Consider the following 13,791-nt stretch of genomic DNA (forward strand, 5'->3'; position numbering starts at 1 on the left):
CTATGACCACTTTCCTCCTGGCTCTTTCATCCAGTTTGGAACGACGTCCTGATCCACGGAGGGTCTGTGTTGTACCAAATTTCTTCCACTTCCTAATAGACTTCACTGTGGTTCTAGGCATTGATAAAGCCTTTGAAATATTTTTGTATCCATCTCCTGACTTGTGCCTGCCCACAGCTTTATCCCAGTGATCCAGGTGACTGTGCCTTGCCAGCCATAGGTGATTGTTTTCTTCAGTTGCACTACCAGGGACATAAATGCTCCAGGAAAGCTCTTTTCATGTTGAGCCAACCAAAATGACCCCAGCTGATCACAGTTGACAGTCAAATTGTTTTGTGTGCCATTGAGAAGATGATTAGCTACACCTGAATGAGTTTATTTTTAGGAGAGGGTCATTCTTTTTCCAACTCAGTGATTCTGTTTTTGAATTTTTTTTTCTGACATGTTGGTGTTATATCTTTCACTTGGATGTTATGAGTTGCATTGAGTAAATACTGTACAGCTGGATAAAACAAACACTGTGTCTGTCTTCATTTCATTTTGCAAAGCAACAAAATGAGATTATTTTAAAGGGGAGTGATTTTTTTCTTTACCCATTGTAGCACCCTCCTAGTTTAGCTAGGGGGAGCTAGATCCTAATGGTGAGTCAGGAGCTGTAGCCAGAGGGGTCAAATTGTGGTCAGGGCTGAGAGACTCTGCAGGCCAGCCCCTATGTAATTTCCCCCTGCTCTGGGGCTTTGGGAGGAGGACCTTGGAGGCAGTGGGTGGATCTGAGGGGTGGCTGGCTGCACTCTTGAGAGACCTCAGCCAATCCTCAACAGAAGACTTGGTAAGAGGTTGGGACTCCCTTAAAAGTGTAGGAGCCTGAGCAGGAGTTTGAGGAGGCAAGATGAAGGAGGAGTAGGAAGATATGATGCAGGAGGAAGGCTGCCAGGAGGCCTAGCGGGATGGGGCCTACCTGACAGAAGAGGATCTGAGTGAGTACACCTGCACCCACTGGGTGGATAAGTGAAGGAGCACTCTGGTGGGAAACCAGATTAGACCCCTACTAGTGACTTTTCAACTCAATTAAAGGGACAGGAGACAGATCCCTTGCTCTGTAAAAGTCTCCAGATTTCTGGATAAAGAGGAGTTCATCTCTGGGGTGGTACAACTAGGAGTTGATGGCTATCTCTCTAACAGAGACTGTGTCAGAGAAGTTTGCTGTGGATAGTTCAGGAAGTTATCCTCAGTTATCAGTTCCCTAGGGCATCCTATACACCCCTTACCTTATCCAAGTTCTAATCTCCTCAATAAAATACAAAACCAAAGCTCAAAGACTCATTTTCTGACTCTGATGTAAACCTGTGTGGAAAATGCCGAATGCTTGGCTGTGCAGGACTGTAGGGGGACCCAAATTCCTCAGCAACCCATAAGGGGTTAGTGCTACACCACTATACGTGGGTGTACTTTTAGGGGTGACCTCTGCTCTCTGGACCTGCTATATCTTCTGTATTTTTTGAGTACCTTGGAACACCACTACTGTTATGTGTAATGGTTGTATGTACACTGTGTATTGGTTTTAATTTGATAAATCTTATTTTTGATTAATAAATAAATGACATACTGGTTGTACCCAAGTCGATCGACAGATCAACTTGGGTACGATCAGCTTGCCCATAGGTGGTTCAGATCTTGGCCGGTTCCTGCTAAACTAGTCGAGATGTGAACCATCTATGGCCGGCTAAAATCCATAGAAGAGTCCCAGATCTTCCTTGTTCAGTCACTACAACCATCTCTTCTTCTCCCCCCTCCTCTGTCAGTAGACAATAATGGGGGGACAGTATATGCCCAGTGGGGGGGTCAGGAGCCATCAGCCTCTATTAGACTCCGCCTCTCCTCCTCACATCATGTCATTGAGACTTGACCAGTCTCCCCCCACACACACTCTCTGGGGTCTCTCATACATCTCAGTACAGGGGGCTTCACTCTCATCTTTATTCACAGACCCCGGAGACACCAGAGAGACTCAGAGAGACATCAAAGCTGAGGAGGAGGAAGAAGGACTTGCGAGGTTCAAAGAGGAGGAAGTTCCTATAGAGATCAGCACAGGTGGGTAATAAATACTAATAACAGAAAAGAGCCCCAGATTCCCCTTATAACATATATTTCTGGAAATAAAAGTGTGTTAGCCCAAGTATAAAAAAAAATGTGGCTTCAGTGGACTAGAGTAGTTATTTGAATTTTTTTTTTTTTAGAATGTATTTTTTGCACTTCTTACCCTGAAAACTCATTTTAATTTGTAGCTCCTTTTTTGGGCCTGACATACTAAGAACCATAACTGGAATATTAATTACCAGCTTAAAAAGTGATTTAATTATTAGTCATAATTTGCCAGCAGATCATCCTGTAGAAGTTAGGAAATGTCCCCTCCTCTGCCACACAGATGAGTCTTAGTCCAGAGGGTTCAATATTGAGTTGGCCCCGCCCTTTGCACCTATAACAGCTTTAACTCTTCTGGGAAGGCCGTCCACAAGGTTTAGGAGGGTGTCTATGGGAAGGTTTGGCCATTCTTCCAGAAGCACATTTGTCAGGTCAGGCACTGATGTCGGGGGAGGAGGCCTGGCTCACAGTCTCCGCTCTAATTCATCCCAAAGGTGTTCTATGGGGTTGAGGTCAGGGACTCTGTGCAGGCCAGTCAAGTTCCTCCACCCCAAACTGGCTCCTCCATGTCTTTATGGACCTTGCTTTGTGTACTGGTGCGCAGTCATGTTGGAACAGGAAGGGGCCATCCCCAAACTCTTCCCACAAAGTTGGGAACATGAATTTGTTCAAAATGTCTTGGTATGCTGATGCCTTAAGAGTTCCCTTCACTGGAACTAGGGGGCCAAGCCCTACCCCTGAAAAACAACCCCACACCATAATCCCCCTCCACCAAACTTTACACTTGGCACAATGCAGTCAGGCAAGTACCATGCTCCTGGCAAGCACCAAACCCAGACACGTCCATTGGATTGCCAGACAGAGAAATGTGATTGGTCCCTCAAGAGAACACGCCTCAACTGCTCTAGAGTCTAGTGACGGCGTGCTTTACACCACAACATCCGACTCTTTGCATTGCACTTGCTGATGGAAAGCTTGGATGCAGCTGCTCGGCCATGGAAACCCATTCCATGAAGCTCTCTACGCACTGTTGTTGTGCTCATCAGAAGGATACACCAAGTTTGGAGGTCTTTAGCTATTGACTCTGCAGACAGTTGGTGACTTCTGCGCACTGTGCGCTTCTGACCCCGCTCTGTCATGTGACGTGGCCTACCACTTGGTGGCTGAGTTGCTGTTGTTCCCAGTCCCTTCCACTTTGTTATAATCTCACTAACAGTTGAGCGTGGAATATTTAGTAGCCAGGAAATGTCACGGATGGACTTATTGCACAGGTGGCAACCTATCACGGGACCACGCTTGGAGTCACTGATCTCCTGAGAGCGACCCATTCTTTCACCAATGTTTGTAGAAGCAGTCTGCATGCCTAGGGGCTTGATTGTATACACCTGTGCCCATGGGGGGGATTGGAACACCTGAATCACATGATTTGGAGGGTGGGGCCAATACTTTTGGCAATATAGTTCATCTTCATAATAGACACGGGTAGGATACCGTGTGACATAAAGAAAATGCAAAAAAACACCAATTCTCTAGGGCCTCTGCTTAAAAAAATTAATAAATATATATATATATATATATATAATATATTGTTTGGTGGTTCCAAGACATTTTCTAGCAAAAAATACTGATTTTTAACATGGAAACAAAAAGTTCCAAAAATGGCCTGGAGCTGAGGTGGATATACACCAGTCAGCCATAAATTTATGATCACCCACCTAACTTCAACCGTATGCATATATGCTGCTGCTCAGTGGGTGGGCCTTAATGCCAAATGCCAATCACAGCTGTCACATGACCTGGATGCCCACTTCCGCCTCCCGGCTTTTAGAACTCCTAAAGGGGCGTGAGGCAGTCAGCACCAAGGGGTTAAGTAGGTTTCACTTTTGCCACCAAAATAGCCCTGAACCACTGAGGCACAGATACCACTGGACCTCTAAAGGTATGTTGTGGTATCTGGTACCAAGCCGTCAGTAGCAGATCCTTTTAGTCCTGTAAGTTGCAAGGTGTGGCCTCCATGGATTGGAGTTTTTTTCCAGCACATCCCACCCACATGGAAAAAAATATATTTTAAATATATCTTAAAAATATTCTTCCAAATATATTGACATATATTTTAAATACTACAATTCTGCCCGTGTTCAATATATTTTAAAATATATTTTTATATATATATACATATATATATATATATGTGTATATATATATATATATATATATATATATATATATGTGTGTGTGTATATATATATTTATATGTTAAAAAAAATCTGAAGAATATATTTGTAAAAAATATATTTTGAAAAATATTTTTTGGATAGTTCAAATTATATGTAAAACGCATTTCGACTATATATATATATATATATATATATTTTTTTTTTTTAAATATATTGAATACGGCCAAAATTGTAGTATTTCAAATATATGTCAATGTATTTGGGAAGAATATTTTAAAAATATATTTCAAATATATATTTCTTTTATGTGGGTACAGATGCTTGATGCAGTCTGATCTGGAGAATTTGGAGGCCAAGTCAATACCTCAAACGTTTTGTTCTCCTCAAACCATTCCTGAACCATTTTTACGGTGTGGCCTCCATGGATTGGACTTGTTTTTTCCAGCACATCCCACAGATGCTTGATGCCTTGCGATCTGGAGAATTTGGAGGCCAAGTCAATACCTCAAACTTGTGTTCCTCAAACCATTACTGAACTATTTTTACGGTGTGGCCTCCATAAATTGGACTTGTTTTTCAAGCACATCCCACAGATGCTTGATGCCTTGTAATCTGGAGAATTTGGAGGCCAAGTCAATACCTTAAACTTGTTGTGCTCCTCAAACCATTCTTGAACCATTTTTACAGTGTGGCAGAGGGAGTTATCCTCAACACATCAACTTCAAGGATAACATGTTTACTTGCTGCCTAATATATCCCGCCCACTTTCAGATGCCAATGTAACAAGACAATCATTGTTATTGACTTAACCTGTCAGTGGTCATACAGTAATGGTTGATCGGTGTATGTGCTAAACCCTTTTTATCAAGGCCAGGGCTTCATTTTAACTATTTGTGTTTCCTTTCCTTTTCCTTTTTTTTTTTTCAGATGGACAATACCGACAGTACAATCTTGAAAAATGTCTCTCTAGTGAAATAGAAGATGGCATTCCTGAAAACCCCAACCTTTGCCGCTCAGATCTGATGCCAGATCCCTCTACACATGGAGAGAGTTCGGCTGATCACCAACACTCCATGAGCCATCCTTTAGACCTTTCCATCATGGAAGCCTTTCCATGTTCTGAATGCAGAAAACGTTTTACCCAGAAAGCTGATCTCATCTCCCACCAGAGATGCCACACCATGGAGAAGCCATTCTCATGTCCAGATTGCGGGAAATGTTTCTCTCATAAATTTGTTCTCCAGAGACATCAGAAAAGCCACACTGGCGAAAGGCCGTTTTCATGCTCCGAATGCGGGAAATGCTTCCTCCAGAAATCAGCCCTCGTCAGACATCAGTCAACCCACTCGGGCGAGAAGCCATTTTCTTGGTCCGAATGTGGGAAACGTTTTTCCCAAAAGTCATCTTTGATCACGCATGAGAAAATACACAACGGCCGTCTGTATTCGTGTTTGGAGTGTGGAAAGTGCTTTTCCCAAAGGAGGTATCTGATGGTCCACGAAAGAGTCCACACGGGCGAGAGGCCTTATCCCTGTTCCGACTGCGGGAAATGTTTCAGACAGAAGTCCGTTCTGGACGCCCATGAGCGAATTCACAAACCAGAAAAACAATTTTCTTGCTCTGAATGCGGGAAAGGTTTTACCCAGATCGGTCAACTTTCTTCCCATTGAAGATCTCACACGGGGCTGAAGCCATATTCATGTTCGGAATGTGGGAAATGCTTTTCGGCCAAGTTGGTTCTCGTTAGACACCAAAGAATTCACACGGGCGAAAAACCATTTTCTTGTAGTGAGTGTGGGAAATCTTTTTCTCACCGTGGAAATCTTGTTTCACACGAGCGTACCCACATGGGGAACAAAATGACTTGTCCTCAGTGTGGTGATTGTTTTACCCACAAGGACAATCTCATTGCTCATCTGAGAACTCACGTGGGAGAGAAGCCATATTCATGTCCGGAATGTGGGAAGTGTTTTACCCGGAGAGGACACCTTATCGCTCATCAGAGATCCCACACGGGGGAGAAGCCATACTCATGCTCTGAATGTGGGAAATGTTTCGGTGGTAGGAAAGATCTTGTCACCCATCACAGGATTCATACTGGCGAGCGTCCGTTTTTGTGCTCTGAGTGCGGGAGGGGCTTCATCAACAAATCAAATCTGGTTCAGCATCAGCGAGTCCACACCGGTGTCCAACCATATACGTGTTCTGAGTGCGGAAGAGGGTTTAAGAGAAAGTCACATCTGCTTCAGCATCAGCGGGTCCACGCTAAACTTTCCATCAGCTTGTATCTCGGTTCCCACCACGGGGGAGCAGGAGCTTTTGTGTCAACATGTGCAAAATGAGGAAAAGTATGGGCAGATCAGGCAGCGATTGGTTGCCAGAGGTTACAGCGTATCATTACTGCTCACTGACTGGTTCCTAGAGGTTACAGCACTCATCAGTTGCTAGAGCTTACAACACATCATTACTGTTCACTGATTAATTACTAGAGGGTACTGCACATCCTTACTAATCATCCATTGGTTCTTAGAGGTTACTGCACATCATTACCACTAACTGATTGGTTGCTAGAGGTTACAGCACATCATTACTGCAAACTGACTAACTGCTAGAGGGTACTGCACATCCTTACTGCTCACCCATTGGTTCTTAGAGGTTACTGCACATCATTACCACTCACTGATTGGTTGCTAGAGGATACTGCACATCATTACTGTGAACTGTTTATTGCTAGAGGGTACTGCACAGTATTACTGCATACTAATTGGTTGCTAGAGGTTACTGCACATCATTACAGCTCAATGATGGGTTGCTAGAGGTTACAGAACACAATCTCCTCCCTTCTTGCACACCACAGACTGCGGAGGGGACAAGACCCACCACTAGACAGAAAATTCTAGAACTTGTTGTTAGCAATGAGCATACCAGAGAACACACAACTATGAAGGTTGACTAAGTGCAGGTAGGAACAGAGCCCAATCTCCGTGGATGGGCTGCCAGGGTACATAGAGTGCAGGTTGAAGGGGGCACTGCGTACAGACTGCAGGGTTGAGGGGTGCACTTTGTATGAAATGACGGGTTCAGCGGTGCGCTGTGTACAGAGTTCAAGGTTGTGCTCTGTATACAGTGCAGAATTGAGAGGTGTGCTATGTGTACAGTACAGGGTTGAGGGGTGCGCTATGTATCAAGTGCAGGGTTGAGGGGTGTGCTATGTATGGAGTGCAGTGTTGAGGGGCGCACTATGTATGCAGTGCAGGGTTAAAGGGTGCGCCATGTATGGAGTGCAGGGTTGCACTGTGTATGGAGTGCAGGATTGAGGGGTGCCCTATGTACAGAGTGCAGAGTTGAGGGGTGCGCTGTGTATGGAGTTCAGGTTACATTGTGTATGGAGTGCAGGATTGAGGGGTGCGCTGTTTACGGAGTGCAGGATTGAGGGGTGCCCTATGTAGGTAGTGCAGGAGTGAGGCATTCGCTGTGTACAGAGTGCAGAGTTGAGGGGTGTGCTGAGTACATCCAAGTTCTCCCCCCCTTCCCCCACAAGTACAAAGCTCTCTTCCTAACAGATTTCATTTCAGAGCTCACCCACTGAAAACACACACACACCACAGACACACTCAGACACACACACATAGACACACACACTGAAAACACACGCACAGACACACAGAGGCACATTCACACACTCAGACACACACACATACACCCAGAGACAAACACATACATACACACACACACTCAGACACACCAACATACATACAGACACACATACACTCAGAGACACACACATACATATACACAGACACATACATACACACACAGACACTCAGAGACACACACATACATACACACACACACATACACTCAGAGACACACACATACATACACACAGACACATACACTCAGAGACACATACATACATACACACACTCAGAGACACACTTACATACACACATACACTCATAGACACATACATTCAGACACATACATACGCACACATACACTCATAGACACACACTCAGAGACACACACATATATACACACATACACTCAGAAATACACACATACATACACACATACATACACTCAGAGATACACACACACATACAGTCAGGTCCATAAATATTGGGACATCAACGCAATTCTAACATTTTTGGCTCTATACACCACCACAATGGATTTGAAATGAAACGAACAAGATGTGCTTTAACTGCAGACTGTCAGCTTTAATTTGAGGATATTTACATCCAAATCAGGTGAACAGTGTAGGAATTACAACAGTTTGCATATGTGCCTCCCACTTGTTAAGGGACCAAAAGTAATGGGACAATTGCCTTCTCAGTTGTTCCATGGCCAGGTGTGTGTTATTCCCTCATTATCCCAATTACAATGAGCAGATAAAAGGTCCAGAGTTCATTTCAAGTGTGCTATTTACATTTGGAATCTGTTGCTGTCAACTCTCAAGATGAGATCCAAAGAGCTGTCACTATCAGTGAAGCAAGCCATCATTAGGCTGAAAAAACAAAACAAACCCATCAGAGAGATAGCAAAAACATTAGGCGTGGCCAAAACAGCTGTTTGGAACATTCTTAAAAACAAGGAACGCACCGGTGAGCTCAGCAACACCAAAAGACCCGGAAGACCACGGAAAACAGCTGTGGTGGATGACCAAAGAATTCTTTCCCTGGTGAAGAAAACACCCTTAACAACAGTTGGCCAGATCAAGAACACTCTCCAGGAGGTAGGTGTATGTGTGTCAAAGTCAACAATCAAGAGAAGACTTCACCAGAGTGAATACAGAGGGTTCACCACAAGATGTAAACCATTGGTGAGCCTCAAAAACAGGAAGGCCAGATTAGAGTTTGCCAAACGACATCTAAAAAAGCCTTCACAGTTCTGGAACAACATCCTATGGACAGATGAGAACAAGATCAACTTGTACCAGAGTGATGGGAAGAGAAGAGTATGGAGAAGGAAAGGAACTGCTCATGATCCTAAGCATACCACCTCATCAGTGAAGCATGGTGGTATTAGTGTCATGGCGTGGGCATGTATGGCTGCCAATGGAACTGGTTCTCTTGTATTTATTGATGATGTGACTGCTGACAAAAGCAGCAGGATGAATTCTGAAGTGTTTCGGGCAATATTATCTGCTCATATTCAGCCAAATGCTTCAGAACTCATTGGACGCCGCTTCACAGTGCAGATGGACAATGACCCAAAGCATACTGCAAAAGCAACCAAAGAGTTTTTTAAGGGAAAGAAGTGGAATGGTATGCAATGGCCAAGTCAATCACCTGACCTGAATCCGATTGAGCATGCATTTCACTTGCTGAAGACAAAACTGAAGGGAAAATGCCCCAAGAACAAGCAGGAACTGAAGACAGTTGCAGTAGAGGCCTGGCAGAGCATCACCAGGGATGAAACCCAGCGTCTGGTGATGTCTATGCGTTCCAGACTTCAGGCTGTAATTGACTGCAAAGGATTTGCAAACAAGTATTAAAAAGTGAAAGTTTAATTTATGATTATTATTGTCCCATTACTTTTGGTCCCTTAACAAGTGGGAGGCACATATGCAAACTGTTGTAATTCCAACATCGTTCACCTGATTTGGATGTAAATACCCTCAAATTAAAGCTGACAGTCTGCAGTTAAAGCACATCTTGTTTGTTTCATTTCAAATCCATTGTGGTGGTGTATAGAGCCAAAAATGTTAGAATTGTGTCGATGTCCCAATATTTATGGACCTGACTGTACATACACACATACATACAGACACACATACATACACACACACAGACACATACATACACTCAGAGACACACATACACTCAGAGACACACACACACACACACATACATACACACACACATACACTCAGAAACACATATACACACACATACACTCAAGAGACACACACATTCACTCAAGAGACACACACATACACACACACACATACACTCAGAGACACACACATACACACACACTCAGAGACACACACATACATACACTCACACACTCACAGACACTTGACATTTTCACAGTGGGGTTGCAGAGGAATACTTACAGCGTGTCTGGGCAGGCTGTCAGTGAGGAGGAGCTTCTGCCTGTGTGGATTCCCTGCCCCTCCCCCCTCTGCTCTTCTATGGAGATCGATGTGTAGAGCAGGGAGGGTTCTGAGCAGTGTTTCTGTACCGTATTTACAAGTGACAGAAGCGAGCAGCACCGGGGGTGACAAAATTAAGGGGGGGCAGCTGCTTTGGGCCCCACAAAATGACTGAGACCTGGGTAGCTGCCCTTTTTGCCCCGCATTAAAGATGGCCCTGCTCTGGCATTTTTGTCAGATAACGCACCACTATGCCCAGAAAATTGTTGCAATTACAAATGTTTGGGCATTCTCATGTTTATTTCTTTTGTTTGTATTGGTGTGACACAAAAAAGTGGAGAAACAAAAAGCCAAATCTGACACATTCCTCGCAAAGCCCCAAAAATGGACTAGACAAAAATGTTGGCACCTTCTCAAAATTGTAAGAAATAATTGCATTCCAAGTCTGTGATGCTCCTGTAACTTGTAAGTAAACTCCCCTGTATCCTTGACCAGGTGTTGACAAAAAAAATCACACCCGCAACCAGTTAAAATGGTGAAAAATAAACTAAATTTTTCTGTTGTGTGTCTTTGTGTGCCACATGTGTGCCATATATTTCAAAATATATTTCAATAAATATATATATACTGCATGCTGAAATGTGTTTTTATTACAAAATATATGAAAAATATTTTTAAAAATACAAATATACTGTATGTCTTTAAAAATACAAATCTACATTTTTTGGAATGCATTTGCAAATATATGTATAAATATATGTTAAAATTACTTTTTTATATGTTAAAAAAAATCTGAAGAATATATTTAAAAAATATACATATTTTTTAAATATATTCTTCAGATTTTTTAAAATAAAAAAGTAATTTAACATATATTTTTACATATATTTATTTATTTATTTATTTATTTCAGGTACTTATATAGCGCCGTCAATTTACGCAGCGCTTTACATACAGTTGTGTTCAAAATAACAGCAGTGTGTTGAAAAAAGTGAATAAACCTCAAAATCCTTCTAATAGCTTTTATTTCCATACACACAAATGCATTGGGAACACTACACATTCTATTCCAAATCAAAACATGAAGAAAAATATATCAAATTTGTGTTGTTCCTCTAAAAAAATTGAAGAAAAGTGAATCTTAGACTGTTCAAAAAAATAGCAGTGTTTGTATTCTTCTTTACAAACTCAAACATTCACTATATAAACTGAAAAATGTTTGAAAATTTTGCTTTCCTTTGAATCACTTAATGAATATTTCGTTGTATAAGCACTGTTTCTGAGAACTGCTGTACATCTGTGTTGCATGGAGTCAACCAACTTCTGGCATCTGTGAACAGGTATTCCAGCCCAGGATGATTGGACTACATTCCACAGTTCTTCTCTATTTCTTGGTTTTGCCTCAGAAACTGCATTTTTGATGTCACCCCACAAGTTTTCTATTGGATTAAGATTGGGGGATTGGGCTGGCCACTCCATAACATCAATGTTGTTGGTCTGGAACCAAGATGTGGCACGTTTACTGGTGTATTTGGGGTCGTCGCCATTTCAAGGGCATTTCCTCTTCAGCATAAGGCAGCATGACCTCTTCAAGTATTCTGATGTATTCAAACTGATCCATGATCCCTGGTATGCGATAAATAGGCCCAACACCGTAGTATGAGAAACATCCCCATATCATGATGCTTGCGCAACCATGCTTCACTGTCTTCACAGTGTACTGTGGCTTGAATTCAGTGTTTGGGGGTCGTCTGACAAACTGTCTCCGGCCACTAGACCCAAAAAGAACAATCTTACTTTCATCAGTCCACAAAATGTTGCGCCATTTCTCTTTAGGCCAGTCAATCTGCTCTTTGGCAAATTGTAACTTCTTCAGCACGTCTTTTTTTCAACAGTGGGACTTTGCGGGGGCTTCTTGCAGATAGCTTGGCTTCACATAGGCGTCTTCTAATTGTAACAGTACTCACCGGTAACTTTAGACCTTCTTTGATCTTCCTGGAGCTGATTGTCGGCTGAGTCCTTGCCATTTTGGCTATTCTATCCATTCGAATGGTAGTTTTTCGCTTTCTTCCACATCTTTCAGGTTTTGGTTGCCATTTTAAAGCATTTGCGATCATTTTAGCTGAGCAGCCTATCATTTTCTGCACTTCTTTATATGTTTTCCCCTCTCCAATCAACTTTTTAATCAAGGTACGCTTTTCTTCTGAACAATGTCTGGAACAACCCATTTTCCTCAGAATTTCAGCGAGAAATGCACTGTAACCAGCATGTACAGCATTTACTGCCTTCCTTTCTTAAATAAGGGCAATAATTGCCACCTGTTTTGCAAAGAATGAATGACCTCACTAATAGAACTCCACAGTGCTATTATTTTGAACATGCCCCTTTCAATTAGTGATTCAATGACACAGAATCAGCAGCATGCATGTCATGACTGTTGGGTCTGTTGGATTTCTATTACTCTGCTATACCTTCTAGTAAATTATTTGCCATGTAGAAATATCATTTCTACCAAAAACAGTGATTGATCAGGTTAGTGATGTCTGACTGCTATTATTTTGAACACAACTGTACATATTATACATTCACATCAGTCCCTAACCCTCAAGGGTTATACTGTATATTTGTAAATGCATTCCAAAAATGTAGATTTGTATTTTTAAAGACATACAGTATAATTGAAATGTATTTTTAAAAATATTTTTCATATATTTTGTAATAAAAAATGCATTTCAACATGCAGTATATATATATATATATATATATAAAAATATATTGAATACGGCCAAAATTGTAGCATTTCAAATACAGTGGGGCAAAAAAGTATTTAGTCAGCCACCAATTGTGCAAGTTCTCCCGCTTACAAAGATGAGAGAGGCCTGTAATTGGCATCATAGGTAAACCTCAACTATGAGAGACAAAATGAGAAAACAAATCCAGACAATCACATTGGCTGATTTGGAAAGAATTTATTTGCAAATTATGGTGGAAAATAAGTATTTGGTAAATATCAAAAGTTCATCTCAATACTTTGTTATATACCCTTTGTTGGCAATGACAGAGGTCAAACGTTTCCTGTAAGTCTTCACAAGGTTGGCACACACATTGTTGCAGGTATGTTGGCCCATTCCTCCATGCAGATCTCCTCTAGAGCAGTGATGTTTTGGGGCTGTCGCTGGGCAACACGGACTTTCAACTCCCTCCAAAGGTTTTCTATGGGGTTGAGATCTGGAGACTGGCTAGGCCACTCCAGGACCTTAAAATGCTTCTTACGAAGCCACTCCTTCGTTGCCCGGGCGGTATGTTTGGGGTCATAGTTATGTTGGAAGACCCAGCCACGTTTCATCTTCAATGCCCTTGCTGATGGCA

At 42.2% G+C, this 13,791-nt stretch overlaps 1 protein-coding gene across 1 annotated transcript in view; it reads left to right on the top strand.

Annotated features, from left to right (window-relative positions):
* The window catches only part of LOC149466311 (uncharacterized), a 137,086-nt gene that overhangs the window by 77,048 nt on the left and 46,247 nt on the right, over positions 1–13,791 (top strand). The window contains 2 exon segments of the mRNA XM_089672992.1: positions 5,454–5,682; positions 5,764–6,552. Of these exon segments, the coding sequence (XP_089529118.1) occupies positions 5,454–5,682; positions 5,764–6,552 (1,018 nt within the window).

The sequence above is a fragment of the Staurois parvus genome, unplaced genomic scaffold (genome assembly GCF_062004578.1).
Source record: "Staurois parvus isolate SC_StPar_1 unplaced genomic scaffold, SC_StPar_1.0 ptg000132l, whole genome shotgun sequence".
Classification (NCBI taxonomy): domain Eukaryota; kingdom Metazoa; phylum Chordata; class Amphibia; order Anura; family Ranidae; genus Staurois; species Staurois parvus.